Here is a 24,261-nt window from a genome sequence, read left to right as displayed (position 1 = left end):
GAGCCCCTGCAGCTGTGCCTGACGCCCTATTCTCTGCCCCGTCAGCAGTCTCGGGGCTGGGCTGGTGGGAGGCAGTGAGGGGCCACGGCTCTGTGGGTGGCCCGGTGTGAGTGGGGCTCTGCTGGACTTTCTGCAGGAGTTGCCAGGCTGCCACCTGTAAAGAAGAGGATGTGTCACCCATACCTTCCGTTGGCATTTCTCCGCGGGCAGAAGTGAGGAAGGAAAAAGGCAGTGGGGGCCGGGACAGGAGGGGTATCTCAGGCAGGGAAATGGAAAGCTTGCAGAAGAGCGCCCGGGGCCAGGACCATCCTGGCTGGCCTGCAGGCACCAAGTCGGCCTGCGTGCTGTCGCTGGTGTGGCTCCACGGCCCTTCCTCTAGGCTTTCAAGTCCTTGTACATATTCAGGTGTTTTACCTGGGAAGGGTGGCAACGGTTCAGCAGCAGCTGGCCTGGGGCTCAGCTCACGTTTACTCACAGATGCCTCGGCACGGTCCCCCAGCTTTGCAATGAGGACGCTCCTTGCGGGGTTGGGGTGGGGGGGCTGCTGGCTGCATGGGAGATGATTCCCCACCTCTGACCAACTTCAGAATTGTTTACCGCTGGAGCCAGTGCCCTGATAGGGTTTTCCTGTGTATAACTGGTGGGTTTTGGTTTTTTTTTTTCTTTTTTGGTTCAAGTTAGATTTTATTCCTCTTCTATGTATTTATAGATATAAGCATGGAAATAATTCATTCCTATAAATACATCTGTGTGAAGGGAAGAACTTTTTTTCCGTTTTATTTTAAAGTTTTATTTATTTTTTAAAATTTTGAAATTTAAGTTTATTTTTTTATTCAGCAGGTTATTATTAGTTATCTATTTTATGCATATACATGTATACAGGACAACCCCAATCTCCCAACTCATCCCACCACCACCAACCCATGGCTTCCCCCCTCTTGGTGTCCATACGTTTGTCCTCTACCTCTGTGTCTCTATTTCTGCCCTGCAAACCGGGTCATCTGTACCATTTTTCTAGGTTCCACATATATGCATTAATATACAATATTTGTTTTTCTCCTTCTGACTGACTTCGCTCTGTATGACAGTCTCTAGATCCGTCGACGTCTCTATAAATGACCCCGTTTCATTCCTTTTTATGGCTGAGTAATATTCCATTTTATATATGGACCACATCATTATCCATTCATCTGTCTGTGGGCATTTAGGTTGCTTCCGTTACCTGGCTATTGTAAATAGTGCTGCAATGAACGTTGTGGTGAATGTGTCTTTTGGATTTATGGTTTTCTCTGGGTATATGCCCAGAAGTGGGATTGCTGGATCATATGGTAATTCTATTTTTAGTTTTTTAAGGAACCTCCATGCTGTTCTCCATAGTGACTGTATCAATTTACATTCCCACCAATAGTGGAAGAGGGTTCCTTTGGTCCACACCCTCCCCAGCATTTGTTGTTTGTAGATTTTCTGATGATGCCCATTCTAACAGGTGTGAGGTGATACCTCATTGTAGTTTTGATTTCCATTTCTCTAATAATTAGTGATGTCGAGCAGCTTTTCATGTGCGTCTTGGTCATCTCTGTGTCTTCTTTGAAGAAACGTCTATTTAGATCTTCTGCCCGTTTTTGTATTGGGTTGTTTGGTTTTTTTTAATATTAAGCTGCATGAGCTGTTATATATATTGGAGATTAAACCTTTGTCCATGGATTCGTTTGCACATATTTTCTCCCACTCTGAGGGTTGCCTTTTTCCATTCCCGTTTTTTTTTAACAAAGAAAGAAAGAAAGAAAAAGAAGCAGAACCCTAACGTGCAGAACAAATATGCAGAACAAAATATGCCTCTTGAAAGTGTCGTTTTGGAATCTGGACGCCTTTTGCAATTTTTGGTCGATAGATGACCCCAGGATTTGTTTTCAGGGCAGGTGTCATTTACAGGCCTGCAATGATTTTGAATGTCAACTGACCATTAGCGCTGGGATTAAAGCTGCTGTTGTGTGAAACGGCCACAAGGTGGCAGCAGTTCTCCCTTACCAAATCTGGTTACTAGGGCAACAGAGCCTCAATGGAAGTCGCGTTCTAGGTTGTAATTTAGAATGGAATGTGCCAGGAGAAGGCCCCTTAAGTTTGTCTCACTACTTCTTGTTCGTTTTTTTAATTTATTTTTTTATATTTTATCACAGCAAGTTTGATTACAATGTTTGGCTTGTTGCAGGGGTGCAAGATGTGGTTCTTTTACACATATACATATGTCTGTTCTTCCTGGGATCCTTTTCCCATGTACGTTATGACAGAAGGTTGAGTAGTCTTCTCTTGGTATTCTGTAGGTCTTTGGTGATTATATATTTCACCTGTGTTTGTATATGTCTGTTAACCCCAATCTCCTAATGTATCCAATCCTCACACCTTTCCATTGGTGAACCATAAGTTTGTTTAATGAATCTGTGATTGCCCTTCTCTGTGGAAATATCTTCACTGGTATCAATTTTTAGGTAACACCTATAAGTGATATCATACGATACGTGTCTTTCTCTTTCTGACTTACTACAAGTCACGTGATCACCTCTAGACTCGTCTACGGTGCTGCAAATGCCATGGTGTCCTTTTCTTCCTTGGCTAATATTCTGTCTGTACATGTACCAGTTCTTCTTTGTCCACTCATCTGTTGATGGACTTTTTGGTTGCTTCCACGTCATGGCTATTGTAATGCTGCGGCAATGCACATTTGCCTGCCTGTGTCTTTCCAATTCTGTCTTCTTACGTTATAGGCCCAGGAGTGGGCCTGCTGGATCATATGGTAGCGACATGTTTACCTTGGAGAGGCACCTCCATTCTGTTCTCGTTAGTGGCTCTTACCAGGTTACGTCCCGCTTAAAGTTGAGGGTATGCACTTCTCCACAACACCTTCAGCATTTTTTGTTTGTAGTTTTTTTGCTGATGTTTATTCTGACTAGTGTGAGCTGATACCACTTTGTGGTTGGATTTGCATGCGTCTCATAATCCCTTGAAATTGAGCTTTCTGGCATGTCCTTTTTTTCTCCAACTGTGAGTACAGCTTACCTCTTCAAATTGTTTTCGTGAAGTGTGTGTGACATTTAGAAATATTTTGGCCATTACCTCCCTCAAGACATTTTGAGGGCAGGTTTCATTTACAGCCCACCAGTACTGGTACATATGAAGTGACCCTTAGCACAGGTCTTAAAGCTGCTGTTGCAGGTAACGGCCAGAGGGCGGCAGCATTTCTGCTTTTCCCAATCTGGGAACTAGGGAAACAGACCATCCAGGCGGTGGTGTTCCTCGGTTATATATTAGAGTGGAATGTGCCCCCAAAAGCTGATGTCTCCTTACTTATGTTTGTTTTATAAATTGTATTTATATTTTTTTTATTGGAGTCATATTCCATTGTGTACATGCACCACTTCTTCTTTGTGCATTCCTCTGTTGATGGACATTTTCGTAGCTTCCAAGTGTTGGCTATGGTAAATATTGCTGGAGTGGAGGATTGCCAGCCTGTGTGTTTTATTTACTTTTTTATTTTTTTATTTTTGTGTGTGTGGTACGTGGGCCTCTCACTGCGGTGGACCCTCCCATTGCAGAGCACAGGCTCCGGACGCGCAGGCCCAGCAGCCATAGCTCACGGGACAAGCCGCTCCGCGGCACGTGGGATTTTCCCGACCCGGAGCGTGAACCCGTGTCCCCTGCATTGGCAGGCGGACTCTCAACCACTGCGCCACCAGTGAAGCCCAGCCTGTGGTTTTTTGATTCTCATCCCCTCAGGCGATAGGCCCAGCAGTGGGTATGCTTGATTGAATGGTAGCTCAGTATTTACCTTTACAAGGCACCTCATTTTTGTTTTCATTACTGGCTCTTACCATGTCCCACTTTGGACCAAGGGTAGGCATTTCTCTAAAACCCCTTCAGCATTTACTTTTTGCAGAATTCTTGCTGATGGCCATTCTGACTGGTGTGAGCGGATAGGTTTTTGTAATTTGGATTTGCATATCTTTAATTATTCCTAATGTTCAGCATTTTTCCATGCCGTTTTAAATTTCTTTTTTTTTTGCCATTACACTATGCTTTTATTAGAAATATATATATATATATATATATATATATATATATATATATATATGTATTGGGGAACATTAAATATCTTGGATGTGCTAATGAGAAAATCATTTTCTCTACATGGACTGAATTTTTACTTGGAGACATGTTTTCCTACTAAAGGGAAGACTAAAGAAGGATTTTACTGTCGACCAGGCAAGACACCTCCCCAAAGATGACAATGCCTTGGACAGTGTTTATGGTGGGCTGGGGCACCTGGCATCCTTGGCCCATACTGGCAGGTACTAACTGGAAACAAACTCTTCTTGGGGGGCAAGGATGGGAGGCACCTTAGGCCCAGCTGCTCATCGTCGAACCTTACACTTTTCAAACTATGTTGGTGTCTGACTTCCCTTTCCCTGACAGAACAACTCTGGCCCTTGGAGGTGGCTTTATGACTGCAGGCTGTAGAACCCATCATTCTCCCTTGCTCTGGGTAGGAGGTAAGCCTATGGTAGCAGAAACCCCCACATACTGGGACTTGGAATTCCAGTTTGTGTTCATTTAACTTTGTGGCATGAAGTCCATGGTGAATTGCTCTTTTTTCTTCTACGATCTGTCCAAGAGCTGTCATGAGTGCCTGACCCTCAGCAGTCTCACTCTTCAAGATTGATCTCCTTTTGCCTGATCCGTGACTCCGGGCAGTGGCTGATATCGGCTTTTTTTTTTCTTTGCAGAGCATCTCGACCATTGACTTTTTTATTGGGGAAAATCCACTTTAAAAATAGCCTCATCCTTTTTCTGAAGAGGCTTTCTGGAGGGCTATGTTTCTTCTCTGGCATGAGCTGGAGACATCTGCTCCCAATAGAGTCTGTTATTCCCCTGACCTGGGCAGGGCGGCTCATCCTTCCAGCTTGAGAGGTCCCTAATTCTTTAAACCTTTCTTCGTGCTCTCCTGGTTTATGCCTCCTACGGTCCTCTCTTTTGTAAGTAGGGGCAATCATCTTGCTCTGGCTCTTCCATGAGTCTTGGAGTTTTGAAGTTTTGGGCTCCTGCTGCCCTAGGTTGCTCCTTTGGGCTTCCATAAGGCCACTTGGCTCCCAGGAAGCTAACCTGTCTCTGGTGGGGACTCTCTGGGGATGGCACTGAGGCACCTGAGAAGCCAAGTTGTCTGCAGCAAGGAACCTGTGTTTGGGAAAGTCCTGAAGCTGGTTGTCTGACTGTTCCTTTACTTTGGAGTTAAACTCACTAGCAACCTCCATGTTAAGGCATGGCTCACCTAGATGTTGGAAAACAGACATTCTAGGTAGTAGGAAACTTTTACTGGCCCCTGGCACCTCTAAACTCCTCATAGGTACATTTGTGGTTTGGGATTTTGTCAACACTTTGGTTTCCAAGATAACACTAGACTGTGGTTGAAGAGCAGGAGACTCCTTGGCCTCCACAGCCTCCCTGGCCTCTTCACCTCTCAAAGATTGGGATCCTAAGTTCACCTCCATCACTGTTACCCTATGGCAGGGGTCTCCTGAGGCCTGACCACCACTCTCCTCTCTTGGCTCATTCCTGACCATTGCTGAACTTGGACCTGGCTCTAGGCTGTCCCTCTTGACCCATTCCACAGTCTCACTCTTCCAGGTTCTGCCCACAAGGCTGAGTGTGAGGGACTGAGAAGGTGGCCTGCCCTGCTGTCCAGTCAGAGAAGCCTTTGAGGGCCCATGGTAGTCACCAGGTGGAATCGCTCCCAGGGCACTCTGGATTTCCTTACACACAGTGGAGGGGACAAGGAGAGGCCTCTTCAGGGTAGGAACGGACTCTTCTGTTCTCACCTTCTCTCCTGAATGAGCCTGAGGAGGTTTCTCCAGGAACTCAGCAAACTTGACTGTTGAGTGGGACCCAGATACGCAGGGGGCTGAAGGGGACGGGGCTAACTGCAGGATGGTGGAGGGTGGGAACTCTGTCGACTTCAAGAGATTGATGGGCTTGAGGACCTTGAGGGGTAGGGTCCACCCGTGCTTTACCCAAAACCTTATAACATGTTCTTCCAGCACCTCTCGAGTGTCTGGATCCAGGAAGGAAACCCTACAGGAGGTGTTCCTGCAGGGTTCCCAACCCTTCAAGCAGTATCCTCCACAGGCTCCAGCAGGCACTGCTTTGCACATCTCACCAGGAGGGTCTTGACATGAGAGCTGATGAAAGTTGCCCTTGCCAGGAAGCCTCCCCAGGCAGCTCTGCAGAGGTGAAGCCAGGTTGTGAGTCCCCTCCAGTTCTTCCAGGCGATCTCTGCCAGCTTTCATGGATCGACTTTTCTTATACTCCTGCTCCTCCCCTTCAGCTCTACTTGACGCTTCCTGATGTTTCTAGGTTTCCTAGGTGGTGCTAAGAATGGATTACTCTGGACGCAGGGGAGTAACGTGAGGAAGAGCCCCAGTCCACGCAGGAAGCCAAGGATGATATCAATCCCCCAGGAAGTTGGGCTGGATCTCAGCCAGATAGCAACAATGTTTTTCAAAGAAAAGAGATTCTCTGTCTTCTGAACTGCATTGCCGCCCTCAGGCAACAGAGCACCGGGAGTTCACTTGATGGCAGAACCCCAGGCCTGCATCACAGAGCTGTGGCCTTGTCACAAAGGGCTGCTGAGTGTGGGGGAGGGGCACTAAGAGCAAGAGGCTGAATCACTGCCCCTGCTTCCCATCCTGACCTTTATCCAGCTTTATCCGGAGAGAGCTGTGGAGAGCCACACTGGCGGACAGGTGGCGGCGCCGGGGCTGGGCGCCGGTGGGGCCGGCCAGGTGCAGGTGGAGGGGCTCGCGGGCCGCACGGACGGCACCCGGGCCCACCCCCGGAGCGTCGGGTGTGCCGCTGCCTTCCAGGGCCACCTTCGGGCCGCATGGAGCGGCCCCTCTGGCGCGCTGTGGTGGGAGGGGCCGGAGGAGGTGGGGCCTGCAGCGGTGCCCGGCGGGGGGCGGAGTTGGCGGCCACCGCCGCGGGCGACTAAAGGAGAAGGCGGAGCCGCAGCGGGAGGCCAAAAGCCTACAGCACCCGCTATTCCCAGGCGGTCTCCCATCCAAGTACTAACCAGGCCCGACTCTGCTTAGCTTCCGAGATCAGACGAGATCGGGCGCGTTCAGGGTGGTATGGCCGTAGACGGGGGTGGGGACCGCGGGCTGCCTCTTGAGGCCCAGCTTCGCTTGTGCTTGCGCCTTACCGCCATCCCCGCGGCCAGCCCGCCCCGGCAGCGCCCCGCCGCCCGCCCAGGCAGGGGAACGGAGGCCTCGGGGACCGGGGCATGGCGGAGGGGCCGTTTTAAATGTCTGGTACAGAAAAACAGAAAAAAACGGAGAGTACAATTAACCTCTTGAAATTGTCTTCTTGGATGGTTGCCCTCTTTAGAATTTTTGGGTCCATTTTCGACCCCAGGGCTGTTTTTCAGGGCACGTGCCATTTACAGGCTGCAATGAGTGTGACTATTTAGTGACCATGAGCACTGGGTTTAAAGCTGCTGTTGTGCGAAACGGCCACAAGGCGGCAGCATTTCTCCATTCCCAAATCTGGTTACTAGGGCAGCAGAGCCTTTCTGGGACCAATGGAATACAGAAGAAGGCATCACTGAAGTCTAATGCAGAATACCCTGTCCTGGTGGATGGTAGAATGACCAGCAGGGTGTAGGAATTAGGAACTACCGGATGTATATCCTCGGGGGCTTCACTGACTGCCCTGACATCGTTTACCAGGTCCCCAGCAGCCCACGGTTCTCTCGTGGTCAGGGCAATCCCAGGATACGGAGCTCACCTGGGCAGGCCCCCACCCCTCCCACGCAGCCCATGGGGCTCTCGTGGTCAGGCCCCTCCCAGGATACGGAGCCCCCCCGGGCACGTACCCCGGCAGGGCTGGGCACACAGGAACCGTGCACGTAGCCCTCATTGCAGAGCAGCCCAGATCACCTGTCACTCAGAGCTGACACAGCACCTCAGAGCAGGACTTGAACTAACAAACAGCAGCTCCCACAGCTCTGTGACCCTGGGCATCACTCTGTGCGGCCTCCCTCTGGCTGGTCTTCCAGACACTTCCACTGCGGCCGGGGCACCAGGCCTCTGTCTCCACCCATCACCCCTCCTCTCCCTGACTCCTGGGTTCCTCTCATGAGGAGAGGGTCTTCTTGAAGTTGTCTCCCACTCATGGGCCAGTTAAAAGGATGAGAAAACAAGCCGGAGCTGCAGCCCCTTGTCTATCCAGACTCTCAGGAGCCCACACCTGTTCCTTGGACCTGGCCGGTTCAGCGAGGTCCATTTTCTGCAATGTGAGTCCCTGAGGGGTGAGGATTGGCTGACCTGGGCAGCCTGACCCTGCCGGCCAGCCCTCCCCAGGTGTGCCTGGGTTGAGGTCAATATAAACACTGCTCCAGGCAGCAAGAGCCCCTGCAGCTGTGCCTGACGCCCTATTCTCTGCCCCGTCAGCAGTCTCGGGGCTGGGCTGGTGGGAGGCAGTGAGGGGCCACGGCTCTGTGGGTGGCCCGGTGTGAGTGGGGCTCTGCTGGACTTTCTGCAGGAGTTGCCGGGCTGCCACCTGTAAAGAAGAGGATGTGTCACCCATACAATCCACTGGAATCTCTCCCCGGGCAGACGTGAGAAAGAAAAAATGCAGTGGGGGCCGGGACAGGAGGGGTATCTTAGGCAGTGAAATGGGAAGTTTCCAAAAGAGCGCCCAGAGCCAGGACCATCCTGGCTCTCCTGCAGGCACCAAGTCGGGTTGTGTGCTGTCGCTGGTTTGGCTCCACGGCCCTGCCTCTAGGCTTTTAAGTCCTTGTACATATTCAGTTTTTCTACCTGGGAAGGGATGAAACAGTTCTGCAGCAGTTGGTATGGAGCTCGGCTCACGTTTACTCACAAACGCTTCGGCATGGTCCCCCAGCTTTGTAATGAGGACGCTCCTTGCGGGGGTGCTGCTGACTGCATGGGAGATGATTCCCCACCTCTGACCAACTTCAGAATTGTTTACCACTGGAGCAAGTGCCATGATATGGTTTTACTCTGTATAACTGGTGGGTTCTTTTTTTTTTTCTTTTTTGGTTCAAGTTAGATTTTGTTCCTCTTTTATGTATTTAAAGATATAAGCATGGAAATAATTCATTCCTATAAATACATCTGTGTGAAGGGAAGAAAGTGTTTCTGTATTATTTTTAAATTTTATTTATTTTTAAAAATTTTGAAATGTAATTTTATTTATTTTTTTATTCAGCAGGATATTATTAGTTATCTATTTTATACATATACATGTATACAGGTCAATCCCAATCTCCCAACTCATCCCAACACCACCACCCCATGGTTACCTCCCTTGGTTTCCATACGTTTGTTCTCTACCTCTGTGTCTCTATTTCTGCCATGCAAACTGGTTCATCTGTACCATTTTTCTAGGTTCCACATATATGCATTAATATACAATATTTGTTTTTCTCTTTCTGACTTACTTCACTCTGTATGACAGTCTCTAGATCCATCGACGTCTCTACATATGACGCAGTTTCATTCCGTTTTACGGCTGAGTAATATTCCAGATTGTATATGAACCACATCTTTTTCCATTCGTCTGTCTGTGTGCATTTAGGTCGCTTCCATTACTTGGCAATTGTAAATAGTGCTGCAATGAACAATGCGTTGAATACAAATTTTTGATTTATGGTTTTCTCTGGGTATTTGACCAGTAGTGGGATTGCTGGATTATATGGTAATTCTATTTTTAGTTTTTTCCACAAGTTTGCTTCAGGATCTATACTGGTTTTGGTGTCTCCGGCTGAGACATTGGTTAGTTTTTATTCCTGATGGGAAATTAGAGTGACATGTGCCCGTCCAAATGCCTAACAGCTACTCTCTCATTGGTTCTCCCTCTTCCCTTTCATCCTCTGCCAAATTGGCAACCTGTGCGAACCAGGAGGTTAAAGGGAGGTTAAAGGGAACCAGGAGAGGGAATATTAGAAGATATTTAGAAAGATTTCGCCATCACAGTGCGTCCATTCTCTAGTTTTCCCGTACATGTTATAGCTGTAGTAATATTCCCTTCAAACTGGATAGTTGGGAACCATGGAATGGGTGGCACGCATTATTGCTTTAAAGGGTCTGCATTTGCTCACCCAATCTCACCAATCCTCTCAGTCCCAAGTGTCCAGCCTTATGCTACATCCAGCTGTCGTTGTAGATAGGGTCATTCCAGGTTTCATAAGAGCCCGTGAAGGAATTGTAAAGAATTTCCCTGTCTTTTTTGTTTTATTTTTGAAATTCATTTTTATAATGGGTTTGAGCTGATTTTCACTGCCGTGTTTATGCCGGACCACACACACTTGATTCCCTTACAGAGACATATCAATACATAGGATTTAAGATTCTTACTAGTCAGATATATTCCCCTGCAGGGAATATGGTGTGTTGAGTCCCATTCACTGAGGAACGTGTAGATCTTGTCTATTCCATATTTGGTTTTTGGAACGGTACCTGTGCTAATATCAAACTCTGGTTTTATGCATCACCCCACCTCTCCTTCACCCTTAAGCAGGCATGAGAGTGTTTTCTAAATGTGAGACTCTGTTCTCTTTCCTAACTCAGTTCATGTGTGGCCATGTTTACCGGACCTTCATAAGTGATATCTTATGGTAAGTTTCTTTTTCTGTGTGACTTATTTCACTTAGAATCATCATACCTGAATCCACTCAGTTTGCTGCTACTGGCCTTATGACATTGATTTCATGGCTGAGGGATATTCCATTATATGTAAACACCACAATTTCTTTACCCATTTTTGTTTTTCCTGGGATATTTAAGGTGTACTGAAGTCGAGGTTCTTATAAGCAGTGCAGGTGTAAATTTTGGGGTGGCTGTGTCTTATTGATTTTCAGTTTTGCCAAGGTATATTCCCTAGACTGGAAGTGCCCTTGGCTCTGTAGCTGTGTTGTTTACTTGTTTTAGGGAACACAGTGCACTCCTCCAGAGAGGCAGTTGGCAATTTACATACGTCCTATCAGCATAACTAGGCTCACTCTTCTCCAGGGCCTGTCTTGCCTTTCTGGTTTTTACACATTTTTCGGATGTCCCTTTTGACCGGTGGGAAATGATACTCCTTGGTAGTGCAGATTTGCATTGCCCGCTTGCTTGCTTGGCCAAAAAGGGCGTATGCGTTTTCTCCTGAATATATTCAGGAGAAAACGCATACGCCCTTTTTGGCCAAGTGCATCATTGTCGAAGTTGTGCCCCTCTTCCTGTGCTTTAAAGGCGATTCCAACGTACCTCTTGAAATCTGTTTCCTGCTATTCTGCCTCACTTTCAAGTCCGCCTCGTTGCCTTCCCTCAACAGATTTTTGGACGATAGTTGTCCTTTATTACACTGCTAGTTTGTGAATTGCTGTGTTCTTGAGCTCCGTTTTTCACCTCTCTTTTTTGTGAGCTGACCAAAAATCCACAATTTTGGTTCAGGATCTATACTGGTTCCCGGCGGGCAGGCTGAAACTTTGGTTAATTCTTCTTCCTGACAGGAAATTAAAGTGAAATGTGCCATCCAAATAACTAACAGCTACTCTCTCATTGGTTCTCCCTATTCCATTTCATCCTCTGCAAAATTGGCAACCTTTGTGAACCAGGAGGTTAAAGGTGCTGTCTCACCAAGTTGGGAGTTTGATAGTAAAGCAGGTGGAAAGACAAACCTGAGCACCAGGAGAGGGAATATTAGGAGAGTATTAGAAACCTTTCACCATCACAGTGTGTTCATTCTGTAGGTTTCCCGTATATGTTATAGCTGTAGTAATATTCCCTTCAACCTGGAGAGTTGGGACCCATGGAATGGGTGGCACGTATTATTGCTTTAAACGGCCTGCATTTGCTCAACCTATCTCACTAATCCTCTCTGTCCCAAGTGTCCAGCCTTATGAAACATCCAGTTGTCATTGTAGACAGGGTCATTCCAGGTTTCATCAGAGCCCCTGAAGGAATTGTAAAGAATTTCCCTTTTTTTTGTTTTGTTTTTGAAATTCATTTTTATAATGAGTTTGAGCTGATTTTCACTGCCGTGTTTTTGCCGGTCTAGACACACTTGATTCCCTTATGGAGACATATCAATACATAGGTTTTAAGATTTTTACTAGTCAGCTATATTCCTCTGCGGGGTATATGGGGTGTTGAGTCCCATTCCCTGAGGAAGGTGTAGGTCTTGAGTAATCTGTATTTGGTTTTGGAATGGTACCTGTGATAATATCAAACTCTGGTCTTATGCATCACCCCACCTATCCTTCCCCCTTAAGCAGGCATAAGAGTTTTTTTCTAAATGTGAGACTCTGTTCTCTTTCCTAACTCAGTTCATGTGTAGCCACCTTTACAGAAACTTCATAAGTGATATCTTATGATAAGTTTCTTTTTCGGTGTGACTTATTTCACTTAGAATCATCGTACCTGAATCCACTCATTTTGCTGCTACTGGCCTTATGACATTGATTTCATGGCTGAGAGATATTCCATCGTATATAAGTAGCAGAATTCCTTGAACCATTTTTGTCTTTCTTGGGATATATAAGGTGTACCGAATTTGAGGTTCTTGTAAGCAGTGCAGCCCTAAATTTTGGGGTGGCTGTGTCTTATTGATTTTCAGTTTTCCCCAGGTATATTCCCTAGGGTGGAAGTGCCCTTGGCTCTGTAGCTCTGTTGTTTAGTTGATTTAGGGAACACAGTGCACTCCTCCAGAGAGGCAGTTGGCAATTTACCTCCCGCCCATCAGCATAACAAGGCTCCCTGTTCTCCAGGGCCTGTCTTGCCTTTTTGGTTTTTACACATTTTTCAGATGTCCATTTTGAGCGGTGGGAAGTGATACTTCTTTGTAGTGCAGATTTGCATTGCCCGCTTGCTTGCTTGGCAATAAAGTGCATATTCGATTTCCCCTGATTATGTTCAGGAGAAAACACATACGCCTGTTTTTGCCAAGTGCATCATTTTCGAAGATGTGTCCCTCTTCCTGTGCTTTAAAGGTGATTCCAATGTACTTTTGAAATCTGTTTCCTGTTATTCAGCCTCCGTTTCAAGTCAGCCTCTGTGCCTTCCCTCAACAGATTTTTGGAAGAGAGTTGTCCTTTATAAATCTGCAGGTTTGTGAATTGATGTGCCCCTGAGCTCCATTTTTCAACTCGCAATTTTGTGAGCTGACCGCAAATGCACAATTTTGCTTCAGGACCTATACTGGTTTCGGCGGGCAGGCTGAGACTTTGGTGAAATCTTCTTCCTGACGGGGAATTAGAATGACATGTGCCCATCCAAATGCCTACAGCTAATCTCTCATTGGTTCTCCCTATTCCCTTTCATCCTCTGCACAATTTGAAAACTGTGCAAAACAGGAGGTTATAGCGGCTGTCTCTCCAATTTGGGAGATTGATAGTAAAGCAGTTGGAATGTCAAACTGGATCAGAAGGAGAGGAAAAATTAGGAGAGTTTTAGAAACATTTCGCCATCACAGGGTGTCCATTCTCTTTGTTTCCCATACATGTTATAACTGTAGTGATATTCCCTTCTACATGGAGAATTGGGACCCATGGAATGGGTGGCATTGCTTATTGCTTTAAAGGGTTTGCATTTTATCACCCAATCTCACCAATCCTCTCAGTCCCAAGTGTCCAGCCTTATGTCTCATCGAGCTGTCATTTTAGATAGGGTCATTCCAGGTTTCATCAGAACCCCTGGAGGAATTGTATAAGAATTCCACTGTTTTTTGGTTTTGTTTTTGAAATTCATTTTTATAATGGTGTTGAGCTGATTTTCATTGACGTGTTTATGCCGTCTAGACACACTTGATTCCCTTATGGAGAAATATCAATAAATAGGTTTTAAGATTCTTACTAGTCAGATATATTCTTCTGCGGGGAATAGTTGTGTTGAGTCCCATTCATTGAGGAGGGTGTAGGTCTTGTCTATTCTGTATTTGGATTATGGAAGGGTACATGTGCTAATATCAAACTCTGATTTTATGCAACACCCACCTCTCCTTTCCCCTTAAGCAGGCGTAAGAGTGTTTTCTAAATGTGGGATTCTGTTCTCTTTCCTAATTCAGTTCATGTGTAGCCATGTTTACATTCCCTTCATAAGTGATATCTTATGATAACTTTCTTTTTCTGTGTGACTTATTTTACTTAGAATCATTGTACCTGAATCCACTCATTAGGATGTTACTGGCCTTATGACATTGATTTCATGGCTGAGGGATATTCCATTGTACGTAAGTACCACGAGTTGTTTACCATTTTTGTCTTTCCTGGAATATTTAAGGTGTCCCATAGTCGAGGTTCTTGTAAGCAGTGCAGGCCTACATTTTTGGGTGGCTGTGTCTTATTGATTTTCAGTTTTCCCAAGGTATATTCCATAGACTGGAAGAGCACTTGGCTCTGTAGCTCTGTTGTTTATTTGTTTTAGGGAACACAATGCACTCCTCCAGAGAGGCAGTTGGCAATTTACATCCCGCCCATCAGCATAACAAGGCTCCCTGTACTCCAGGGCCTGTCTTGCCTTTCTGGTTTTTACATATTTTGTGGATGTCCCTTTTGACCGGTGGGAAGTGATACTTCTTTTAGTGCAGATTTGCATTGCCCGCTTGCTTGCTTGGCCAAAATGGGCGTATGCGTTTTCTCCTGAACATATTCAGGAGAAAACGCATACGCCCTTTTTGGCCAAGTGCATCATTGTCGAAGTTGTGCCCCTCTTCCTGTGCTTTAAAGGCTATTCCAACGTACCTCTTGAAATCTGTTTCCTGCTATTCTGCCTCGATTTCAAGTCCGCCTCGTTGCCTTCCCTCAACATATTTTTGGATGATAGTTGTCCTTTATTACTCTGCCAGTTTGTGAATTGCTGTGCCCCTGAGCCCCATTTTTCAAATCGTTTTTTGTGAGCTGACCGCAAGTCCAAAATTTTGGTTCAGGAACTATACTGGTTCCCGGTGGGTGGCTGAGACTTTGGTTAATTCTTCTTCCTGCCGGGATATTAGATTACATGTGCCCGTCCAAATGCCTAATAGCTACTCTCTCATTGGTTCTCCCTCTTCCCTTTCATCCTCTGCCAAATTGGCAACCTGTGCGAACCAGGAGGTTAAAGGGGCTGTCTGTCCAATTTGGGAGATTGATAGTAAAGCAGTTGGAAAGTCAAACCGGAGCACCAGGAGAGGGACTATTCGTTGAGTTTTAGAAACCTTTCGTATTCACAGTGTGTCCATTCTCTAGGTTTCCCGTACATGTTATAGCTGTATTAATATTCCCTTCAACCTGCAGAGTTTGGACCAATGGAATGGGTGCCACGCATTACTGCTTTAAAGGGTCTGCATTTGCTCACCCACTCTCACCAATCCTCTCAGTCCCAAGTGTCCAGCCTTATGCCACATCCAGCTGTCGTTGTAGATAGGGTCATTCCAGGTTTCATCAGAGACCCTGAAGGAATTGTAAAGAATTTCCCTGTTTTTTTGTTTTGTTTTTGAAATTCCTTTTTATAGTGGGTTTGAGCTGATTCTCGCTGCCATGTTTATGCCAGTCTAGACACACTTGATTCCCTTATGGAGACATATCAATACATAGTTTTTAAGATTCTTACTAGTCAGATGTATTCCTCTGCGGGAAATATGGGGTTTTGAGTCCCTTTCACTGAGGAAGGTGTAGGTCTTGTCTATTCCATAGTTGGTTTTTGGAAGGGTACCTGTGCTTATATCAAACTCTGGTTTTATGCATCACCACACCTCTCCTTCCCCCTTAAGCAGGCATAAGAGTGTTTTCTAAATGTGAGACTCTGTTCTCTTTCCTAACTCAGTTCAAATTTAACCATGTTTACAGGATCTTCATAAGTGATATCTTATGATAAATTTCTTTTTCTGTGTGACTTATTTCACTTAGAATCATCGTACCTTAATCCACTCATTATGCTGCTACTTGTCTCATGACATAGATTTCATGGCTGAGGGATATTCCATCATATGTAAGTAGGACAATATTTTGAACCATTTTTATATTTCCAGGGATATTTAACGTGTACCCAAATTGAGGTTCTTGTAAGCAGTGCAGCTCGAAATTTTGTGGTGGATCTGTCTTATTGATTTTCAGTTTTCCCAAGGTATATTCCCTAGACTGGAAGTGCCCTTGGCTCTGTAGCTCTGTTGTTTACTCGTTTTAGGGAACACAATGCACTCCTCCAGAGAGGAAGTTGGCATTTACATCCCGCCCATCTGCATAACAAGGCTCCCTGTTCTCCAGGGCCTGTGTTGCCTTTCTGGTTTTTAAACATTTTGTGGATGTCCCTTTTGACCGGTGGGAAGTGATACTTCTTTGTAGTGCTGATGTGCATTGCCCGCTTGCTTGCTTGGCCAAAAAGGGCTTATGCGTTTTCTCCTGAATATATTCAGGAGAAAACGCATACGCCCTTTTTGGCCAAGTTCATCATTGTCGAAATTGTGCCCCTCTGCCTGTGCTTTAAAGGTGATTCCAACGTACCTCTTGAAATCTGTTTCCTGCTATTCTTCCTCGCTTTGAAGTCCGCCTCGTTGCCTTCCCTCAACATATTTTTGGACGATAGTTGTCCGTTATTACTATGCCAGTTCCTGAAATGCTGTGCCCCTGAGGACCATTTTTCAACTCGTTTTATGTGAGCTGACCGTAAGTCCAAAATTTTGGTTCAGGACCTATACTGGTTCCCGGTGGGTGGCTGAGACTTTGGTTAATTCTTCTTCCTGCCGGGAAACTAGAGTGACATGTGCCCGTCCAAATGCCTAACAGCTACTCTCTCATTGGTTCTCCCTCTTCCCTTTCATCCTCTGCCAAAATGGCAACCTGTGCGAACGAGGAGGTTAAAGGCGCTGTCTGTCCAAGTTGGGAGATTGATAGTAAAGCAGTTGGAAAGTCAAACCGGAGCACCAGGAGAGGGAATATACGTTGAGTTTTAGAAACCTTTCGTATTCACTGTGTGTCCATTCTCTAGGTTTCCCGTACATGTTATAGCTGTAGTAATATTCCCTTCAACCTGCAGAGTTGGGACCCATGGAATGGGTGCCACGCATTATTGCATTAAAGGGTCTGCATTTGCTGACCCAATCTCACCAATCCTCTCAGTCCCAAGTGTCCAGCCTTATGCCACATCCAGCTGTCATTGTAGACTGGGTCAGTCCAGGTTTCATCAGAGACTCTGAAGGAATTGTAAAGAACTACCCTGTTTTTTTGTTTTGTTTTTGAAATTCCTTTTGATAGTGGGTTTGATCCGATTCTCGCTGCCATGTTTATGCCAGTCTAGACACACTTGATTCCCTTATGGAGCCATATCAATACATAGTTTTTAAGATTCTTACTAGTCAGATGTATTCCTCTGAGGGAAATATGGGGTTTTGAGTCCCTTTCACTGAGGAAGGTGTAGGTCTTGTCTATTCCATAGTTGGTTTTTGGAAGGGTACATGTGCTTATATCAAACTCTGGTTTTATGCATCACCCCACATCTCCTTCCCCCTTAAGCAGGCATAAGAGTGTTTTCTAAATGTGACACTGTGTTCTCTTTCCTAACTCAGTTTAAATGTAGCCATGTTTACAGGATCTTCCTAAGTGAAATCTTATGATAAATTTCTTTTTCTGTGTGACTTATTTCACTTAGAATCATCGTATCTGAATCCACTCATTATGCTGCTACAGGTCATATGACATAGATTTCGTGGTTGAGGGATATTCCATCATAAGTAAGTACCACAATTTTTTGAACCATTTTTATATTTCCAGGGATATTTAACGTGTACCCAAGTTGAGGTTCTTGTAAGCAGTGCAGCTCTAATTTTGGGGTGGCTCTGTCTTATTGATTTTCAGTTTTCCCAAGGTATATTCCCTAGACTGGAAGTGCGCTTGGCTCTGTAGCTCTGTTGTTTACTTGTTTTAGGGAACACAATGCACTCCTCCAGAGAGGCAGTTGGCAATTTACATCCCGCCCATCTGCATAACAGGGCTCCCTGTTCTCCAGGGCCTGTCTTGCCTTTCTGGTTTTTACACATTTTGTGGATGTTCCTTTTGACCGGTGGGAAGTGACACTTCTTTGTAGTGCAGATTTGCATTGCCCGCTTGCTTGCTTGGCCAAAAAGGGCGTATGCGTTTTCTCCTGAATATATTCAGGAGAAAAGGCATACGCCCTTTTTGGCCAAGTGCATTATTGTCGAAGATGTGCCCCTCTTCCTGTGCTTTAAAGGCGATTCCAACGTACCTCTTGAAATCTGTTTCCTGCTATTCTGCCTCGATTTCAAGTCCGCCTCGTTGCCTTCCCTCAACAGATTTTTGGACGACACTTGTCCTTTATTACTGTGCCAGTTTGTGAATTGCTGTGCCCCTGAGCTCCATTTTTCAAATCGTTTTTTGTGAGCCGACCGCAAGTCCAAAATTTTGGTTCAGAAACTATACTGGACCCCGGTGGGTGGCTGAGACTTTGGTTAATACTTCTTCCTGCCGGGAAACTAGAGTGTCATGTGCCCGTCCAAATGCCTAATAGCTACTCTCTCATTGGTTCTCCCTCTTCCCTTTCATCCTCTGCCAAATTGGCAACCTGTGCTAACCAGGAGGTTAAAGGGGCTGTCTCTCCAAGTTGGGTGATTGATAGAAAAGCAGTTGGAAAGTCAAACCGGAGCACCAGGAGTGGGACTAGTCGTTGAGATTTAGAAACCTTTCGTATTCACAGTGTGTCCATTCTCTAGGTTTCCCGTATATGTTATAGCCGTAGTAATACTCCCTTCAACCTGCAGAGTTGGGACCCATGGAATGGATGCCATGCATTATTGCTTTAAAGGGTCTGCATTTGCTCACCCAATCTCACCAATCCTTGCAGTCCCAAGTGTCCATCCTTATGCCACATCCAGTTTTCATTGTAGATAGAGTCATTCATGGTTTCATCAGAGACCCTGATGAATTGTAAAGAATTTCCCTGTTTTTTTGTTTTGTTTTTGAAATTCCTTTTTATAGTGGGTTTGAGCTGATTCTCGCTGTCATGTTTATGCCAGTCTAGACATACTTGATTCCCTTACAGAGACATATCAGTACATAAGTTTTATGATTCTTACTAGTCAGATATATTCCTCTGCGGGAAATATGGGGTTTTGAGTCCCTTTCACTGAGAAAGGTGTAGGCCTTGTCTATTCCATAGTTGGTTTTTGGAACGGTACCTGTGCTTATATCAAACTCTGGTTTTATGCATCACCCCACCTCTCCTTCCCCCTTCAGCAGGCATAAGAGTGTTTTCTAAATGTGAGACTGTGTTCTCTTTCCTAACTCAGTTCAAGTGTAGCCATGTTTACAGGATCTTCATAAGTGATATCTTATGATAAGTTGCTTTTTCTGTGTGACTTATTTCACTTAGAATCATCGTACCTGATTCCACTCATTTTGCTGCTACTGGTCTTATGACATTGATTTCATGGCTGAGGGATATGCCATCGTACATCAGTACCACAATTTTTTGAACCATTTTTATATTTCCTGGGATATTTAATGTGTACCCAAGTTGAGGTTCTTGTAAGCTGTGCAGCCCTAAATTTTGGGTTGGCTCTGTCTTATTGATTTTCAGTTTTCCCAAGGTATATTCCCTAGACTAGAAGTGCCCTTGGCTCTGTAGCTCTGTTGTTTACTTGTTTTAGGGAACACAATGCACTCCTCCAGAGAGGCAATTGGCAATTTACATCCCTCCCATCAGCATAACAAGGCTCCCTGTTCTCCAGGGCCTGTCTTGCCTTTCTGGTTTTTACACATTTTGTAGATGTCCCTTTTGACCGGTGGGAAGTGATACTTCTTTTAGTGCAGATTTGCATTGCCCGCTTGCTTGCTTGGCCAAAATGGGCGTATGCGTTTTCTCCTGAATATATTCAGGAGAAAACGCATACGCCCTTTTTGGCCAAGTGCATCATTGTCCAAGTTGTGCCCCTCTTCCTGTGCTTTAAAGGCGATTCCAACGTACCTCTTGAAATCTGTTTCCTGCTATTCTGCCTAGCTTTCAAGTCCACCTCGTTGCCTTCCCTCAACAGATTTTTGGACGATAGTTGTCCTTTATTACTCTGCCAGATGGTGAATTGCTGTGCCCCTGAGCTCCATATTTGAACTCGTTTTTTGTGAGCTGACCGCAAGTCCAAAATTTTGGTTAAGGAACTATACTGGTTCCCGGTGGGTGGCTGAGACTTTGGTTAATACTTCTTCCTGCCGGGAAGTTAGAGTGACATGTTCCCGTCCAAATGCCTAACAGCTACTCTCTCATTGGTTCTCCCTCTTCCCTTTCATCCTCTGCCAATTTGGCAACCTGTGCGGACCAGGAGGTTAAAGGGGCTGTCTCTCCAAGTGGGGAGATTGATAGTAAAGCAGTTGGAAAGTCAAACTGGAGCACCAGGGGAGGGACTAGTCGTTGAGTTTTAGAAACCTTTCATATTCACAGTGTGTCCATTCTCTAGGTTTCCCGTACATGTTATAGCTGTAGTAATATTCCCTTCAACCTGCAGAGTTGGGACCCATGGAATGGATGCCATGCATTATTGCTTTAAACGGTCTGCATTTGCTCACCCAATCTCACCAATCATTTGAGTCCCAAGTGTCCAGCCTTATGACACATCCAGTTTTCGTTGTAGATAGAGTCATTCAAGGTTTCATCAGAGACCCTGAAGGAATTGTAAAGAATTTCCCTGTTTTTTTGTTTTGTTTTTGAAATTCCTTTTTATATTGGTTTGAGCAGATTCTCGCTGCCATGTTTATGCCTGTCTAGACGCACTTGATCCCTTACAGAGACATATCATTACACAGGTTTTAAGTTTCTTACTAGTCAGATATATTCCTCTGCGGGAAATATGGGGTTTTGAGTCCCTTTCACTGAGGAAGGTGTAGGTCTTTTCTATTCCATAATTGGTTTTTAGAACGGTACCTCTGCTTATATCAAACTCTGGTTTTATGCATCACCCCACCTCTCCTTCCCCCTTAAGGAGGCATAAGAGTGTTTTCTAAATGTGAGACTCTGTTATCTTTCCTAACTCAGTTCAAGTGTAGCCATGTTTACAGGATCTTCATAAGTGATATCTTATGATAAGTTTCTTTTTCTTTGTGGCTTATTTCACTTAGAATCATCGTAGTTGAATCCACTCATTTTGCTGCTACTGGTTTTATGACATTGATTTCATGGCTGAGGGATATTGCATTGTACCTCAGTACCACAATTTTTTGAACCATTTTTATAATTCCTGGGATATTTAAGTTGTACCCAAGTTGAGGTTCTTGTAAGCAGTGCAGCCCTAAATTTTGGGGTGGCTCTGGCTTATTGATTTTTAGTTTTCCCAAGGTATATTCCCTAGACTGGAAGTTCCCTTGGCTCTGTAGCTCAGTTGTTTACTTGTTTTAGGGAACACAATGCACTCGTCCCGAGAGGCAGTTGGTAATTTACATCCCGCCCTTCAGCATAACAAGGCTCCCTGTTCTCCAAGGCCTGTCTTGCCTCTCTGGTTTTTACACATTTTGTGGATGTCCCTTTTGACCTGTGGGAAGTGATTCTTCTTTGTAGTGCAGAATTGCATTACCCGCTTGCTTGCTTGGCCAAAAAGGGCGTATGCGTTTACTCCTGAATATGTTCAGGGGAAAACGCATACGCACTTTTGGCCAAGTGCATCATTGTCGAAGTTGTGCCCCTCTTCCTGTGCTTTAAAGGTGATTCCAACGTACCTCTTGAAATCTGCTTCCTGCTCTTCTGCCTGGCTTTCAAGTCCCCCTCGTTGCCTTCCCTCAACAGATATTTTGATGATAGTTGTCCTTTATTACTCTGACAGTTTGTGAATTGCTGTGCCCCTGAGCTCCATTTTTCAACTCGTTATTTGTGAGCTGACCGCAAGTCCAAAATTTTGGTTTAGGACCTATACTGGTTCCCGGTGGGTGGCTGAGACTTGGTTAATACTTCTTCCTGCCTGTAAATTAGAGTGATATATGTCCGTCCAAATGCTTAACAGCTACTCTATCATTGGTTCTCCGTCTTCCCTTTCATCCTCTGCCAAATTGGAAACCTGTGCGAACCAGGAGGTTAAAGGGGCTGTCTCTCCGAGATGGGAGATTGATAGTAAAGCAGTTGGAAAGTCAAACCGGAGCACCAGTATTGGGACTATTCATTGAGTTTTAGAAACCTTTCATATTCACAGTGTGTCCATTTTCTAGGTTTCCCGTACATGTTATAGCTGTAGTAATATTCCCTTCAACCTGGAGAGTTGGGACCCATGGAATGGGTGCCAGACATTTGTGCTTTAAAGGGTCTGCATTTGCTCACCCAATCTCACCAATCCTCTCAGTCCCAAGTGTCCAGCCTTATTCCACATCCAGGTGTCATTATAGATAGGGTCATTCCATGTTTCATCAGAGACCCTGAAGGAATTGTAAAGAATTTCCCTGTTTTTTTGTTTTGTTTTTGAAATTCCTTTTGATAGTGGGTTTCAGCTGATTCTCGCTGCCATGTTTATGCGAGTCTAGAAACACTTGATTCCCTTATGGAGACATATCAATACATAGGTTTAAAATTCTTACTAGTCAGATATATTCCTCTGCGGAAATGTGGGGTTTTGAGTCCCTTTCACTGAGGAAGATGTAGGTCTTGTCCATTCCATAGCTAGTTTTTGGAACGGTACCTGTGCTTATATTAAACTCTGGTTTTATGCATCACCCCACCTCTCCTTCCCCCTTATCAGGCATAGGGTGTTTTCTAAATGTGAGACTCTGTTCTCTTTCCTAACTCAGTTCAAGTGTAGCCATGTTTACAGGATCTTCATAAGTGATATCTTATGATAAGTTTCTTTTTCTGTGTGACTTATTTCACTTAGAATCATCATACGTGAATCCACTCATTTTGCTGCTACTGGTCTTATGACATTGATGTCATGGCTGAGGGATATTCCATCGTACGTAAGTACCACAATTTTTTGAACCATTTTTATATTTCCTGGGATATTTAAGGAGTACCCAAGTTGAGGTTCTTGTAAGCAGTGCAGCCCTGAATTTTGGTGTGGCTCTGTCTTATTGATTTTCAGTTTTCCCAAGGTATATTCCCTAGACTGGAAGTGCCCTTGGCTGTGTAGCTCTGTTGTTTACTTGTTTTAGGGAACACAATGCAGTCCTCCAGAGAGGCAGTTGGCAATTTACATCCCGCCCATCAGCATAACAAGGCTCCCTGTTCTCCAGGGCCTCTCTTGCCTTTCTGGTTTTTACACATTTTGTGGATGTCCATTTTGACCGGTGGGAAGTGATACTTCTTTGTAGTGCCGATTTGCATTGCCCGCTTGCTTGCTTGGCCAAAAAGGGCGTATGCATTTTCTCCTGAATATATTCAGGAGAAAACACATAAGCTCTTTTTGGCCAAGTGCTTCATTGTCGAAGTTGTGCCACTCTTCCTGTGCTTTAAAGGTGATTCCAACGTACCTCTTGAAATCTGTTTCCTGCTATTCTGCCTGGCTTTCAAGTCTGCCTCGTTGTCTTCCCTCAACAAATTTTTGGATGATAGTTGTCCTTTACTACTCTGCCCGTTTGTGAATTGCTATGCCCCTGAGCTCCATTTTTCAACTCCTTTTTTGTGAGCTGACCGCAAGTCCAAAATTTTGGTTCATGACCTATACTGGTTCCCGGTGGGTGGCTGAGACTTTGGTTAATTCTTCTTCCTGCCGGGAAATTAGAGTGACATGTGCACGTCCAAATGCCTAACAGCTACTCTCTCATTGGTTCTCTCTCTTCCCTTTCATCCTCTGCCAAATTGGCAACCTGTGCGAACCAGGAGGTTAAAGGGGCTGTCTCTCCAAGTTGGGAGATTGATAGTAAAGCAGTTGGAAAGTCAAACCGGGTCAACAGGAGAGGGACTATTCGTTGACTTTTAGAAACATTTCATATTCACTGTGTGTCCATTCTCTAGGTTTCCCGTACATGTTATAGCTGTAGTAATATTCCCTTCAACCTGCAGAGTTGGGACACATGGAATGGATGCCATGCATTATTGCTTTAAAGGGTCTGCATTTGCTCACCCAATCTCACCAATCCTCTCAGCCCCAAGTGTCCATCCTTATGCCACATCCAGCTGTCATTGTAGATAGAGTCATTCAAGGATTCATCAGAGACCCTGAAGGAATTGTAAAGAATTTCCCTGTTTTTTTGTTTTGTTTTTGAAATTCCTTTTTATAGTGGGTTTGAGCTGATTCTCGCTGCCATGTTTATGCCAGTCT

At 45.1% G+C, this 24,261-nt stretch overlaps 1 protein-coding gene across 1 annotated transcript; it reads right to left on the bottom strand.

Annotated features, from left to right (window-relative positions):
• Nucleotides 1-4,243: 4,243 nt before the first annotated feature.
• LOC307057942 (spermatogenesis-associated protein 31A6-like) lies at nucleotides 4,244-6,335 on the bottom strand (the record flags this gene model as incomplete). The annotated part of the gene is given in 2 exon segments (XM_079711238.1): nucleotides 4,244-4,763; nucleotides 4,765-6,335. Coding segments are annotated over 2 exon segments (2,091 nt in total).
• Between the last annotated feature and the right edge of the window lie 17,926 nt (nucleotides 6,336-24,261).

This window comes from Hyperoodon ampullatus, assembly GCF_949752795.1.
Source record: "Hyperoodon ampullatus genome assembly, chromosome: 9".
Classification (NCBI taxonomy): Eukaryota; Metazoa; Chordata; class Mammalia; order Artiodactyla; family Ziphiidae; genus Hyperoodon; species Hyperoodon ampullatus.
Note: the sequence above shows the minus strand (reverse complement) of the source record. Positions and strands in the feature narration are given on the sequence as shown.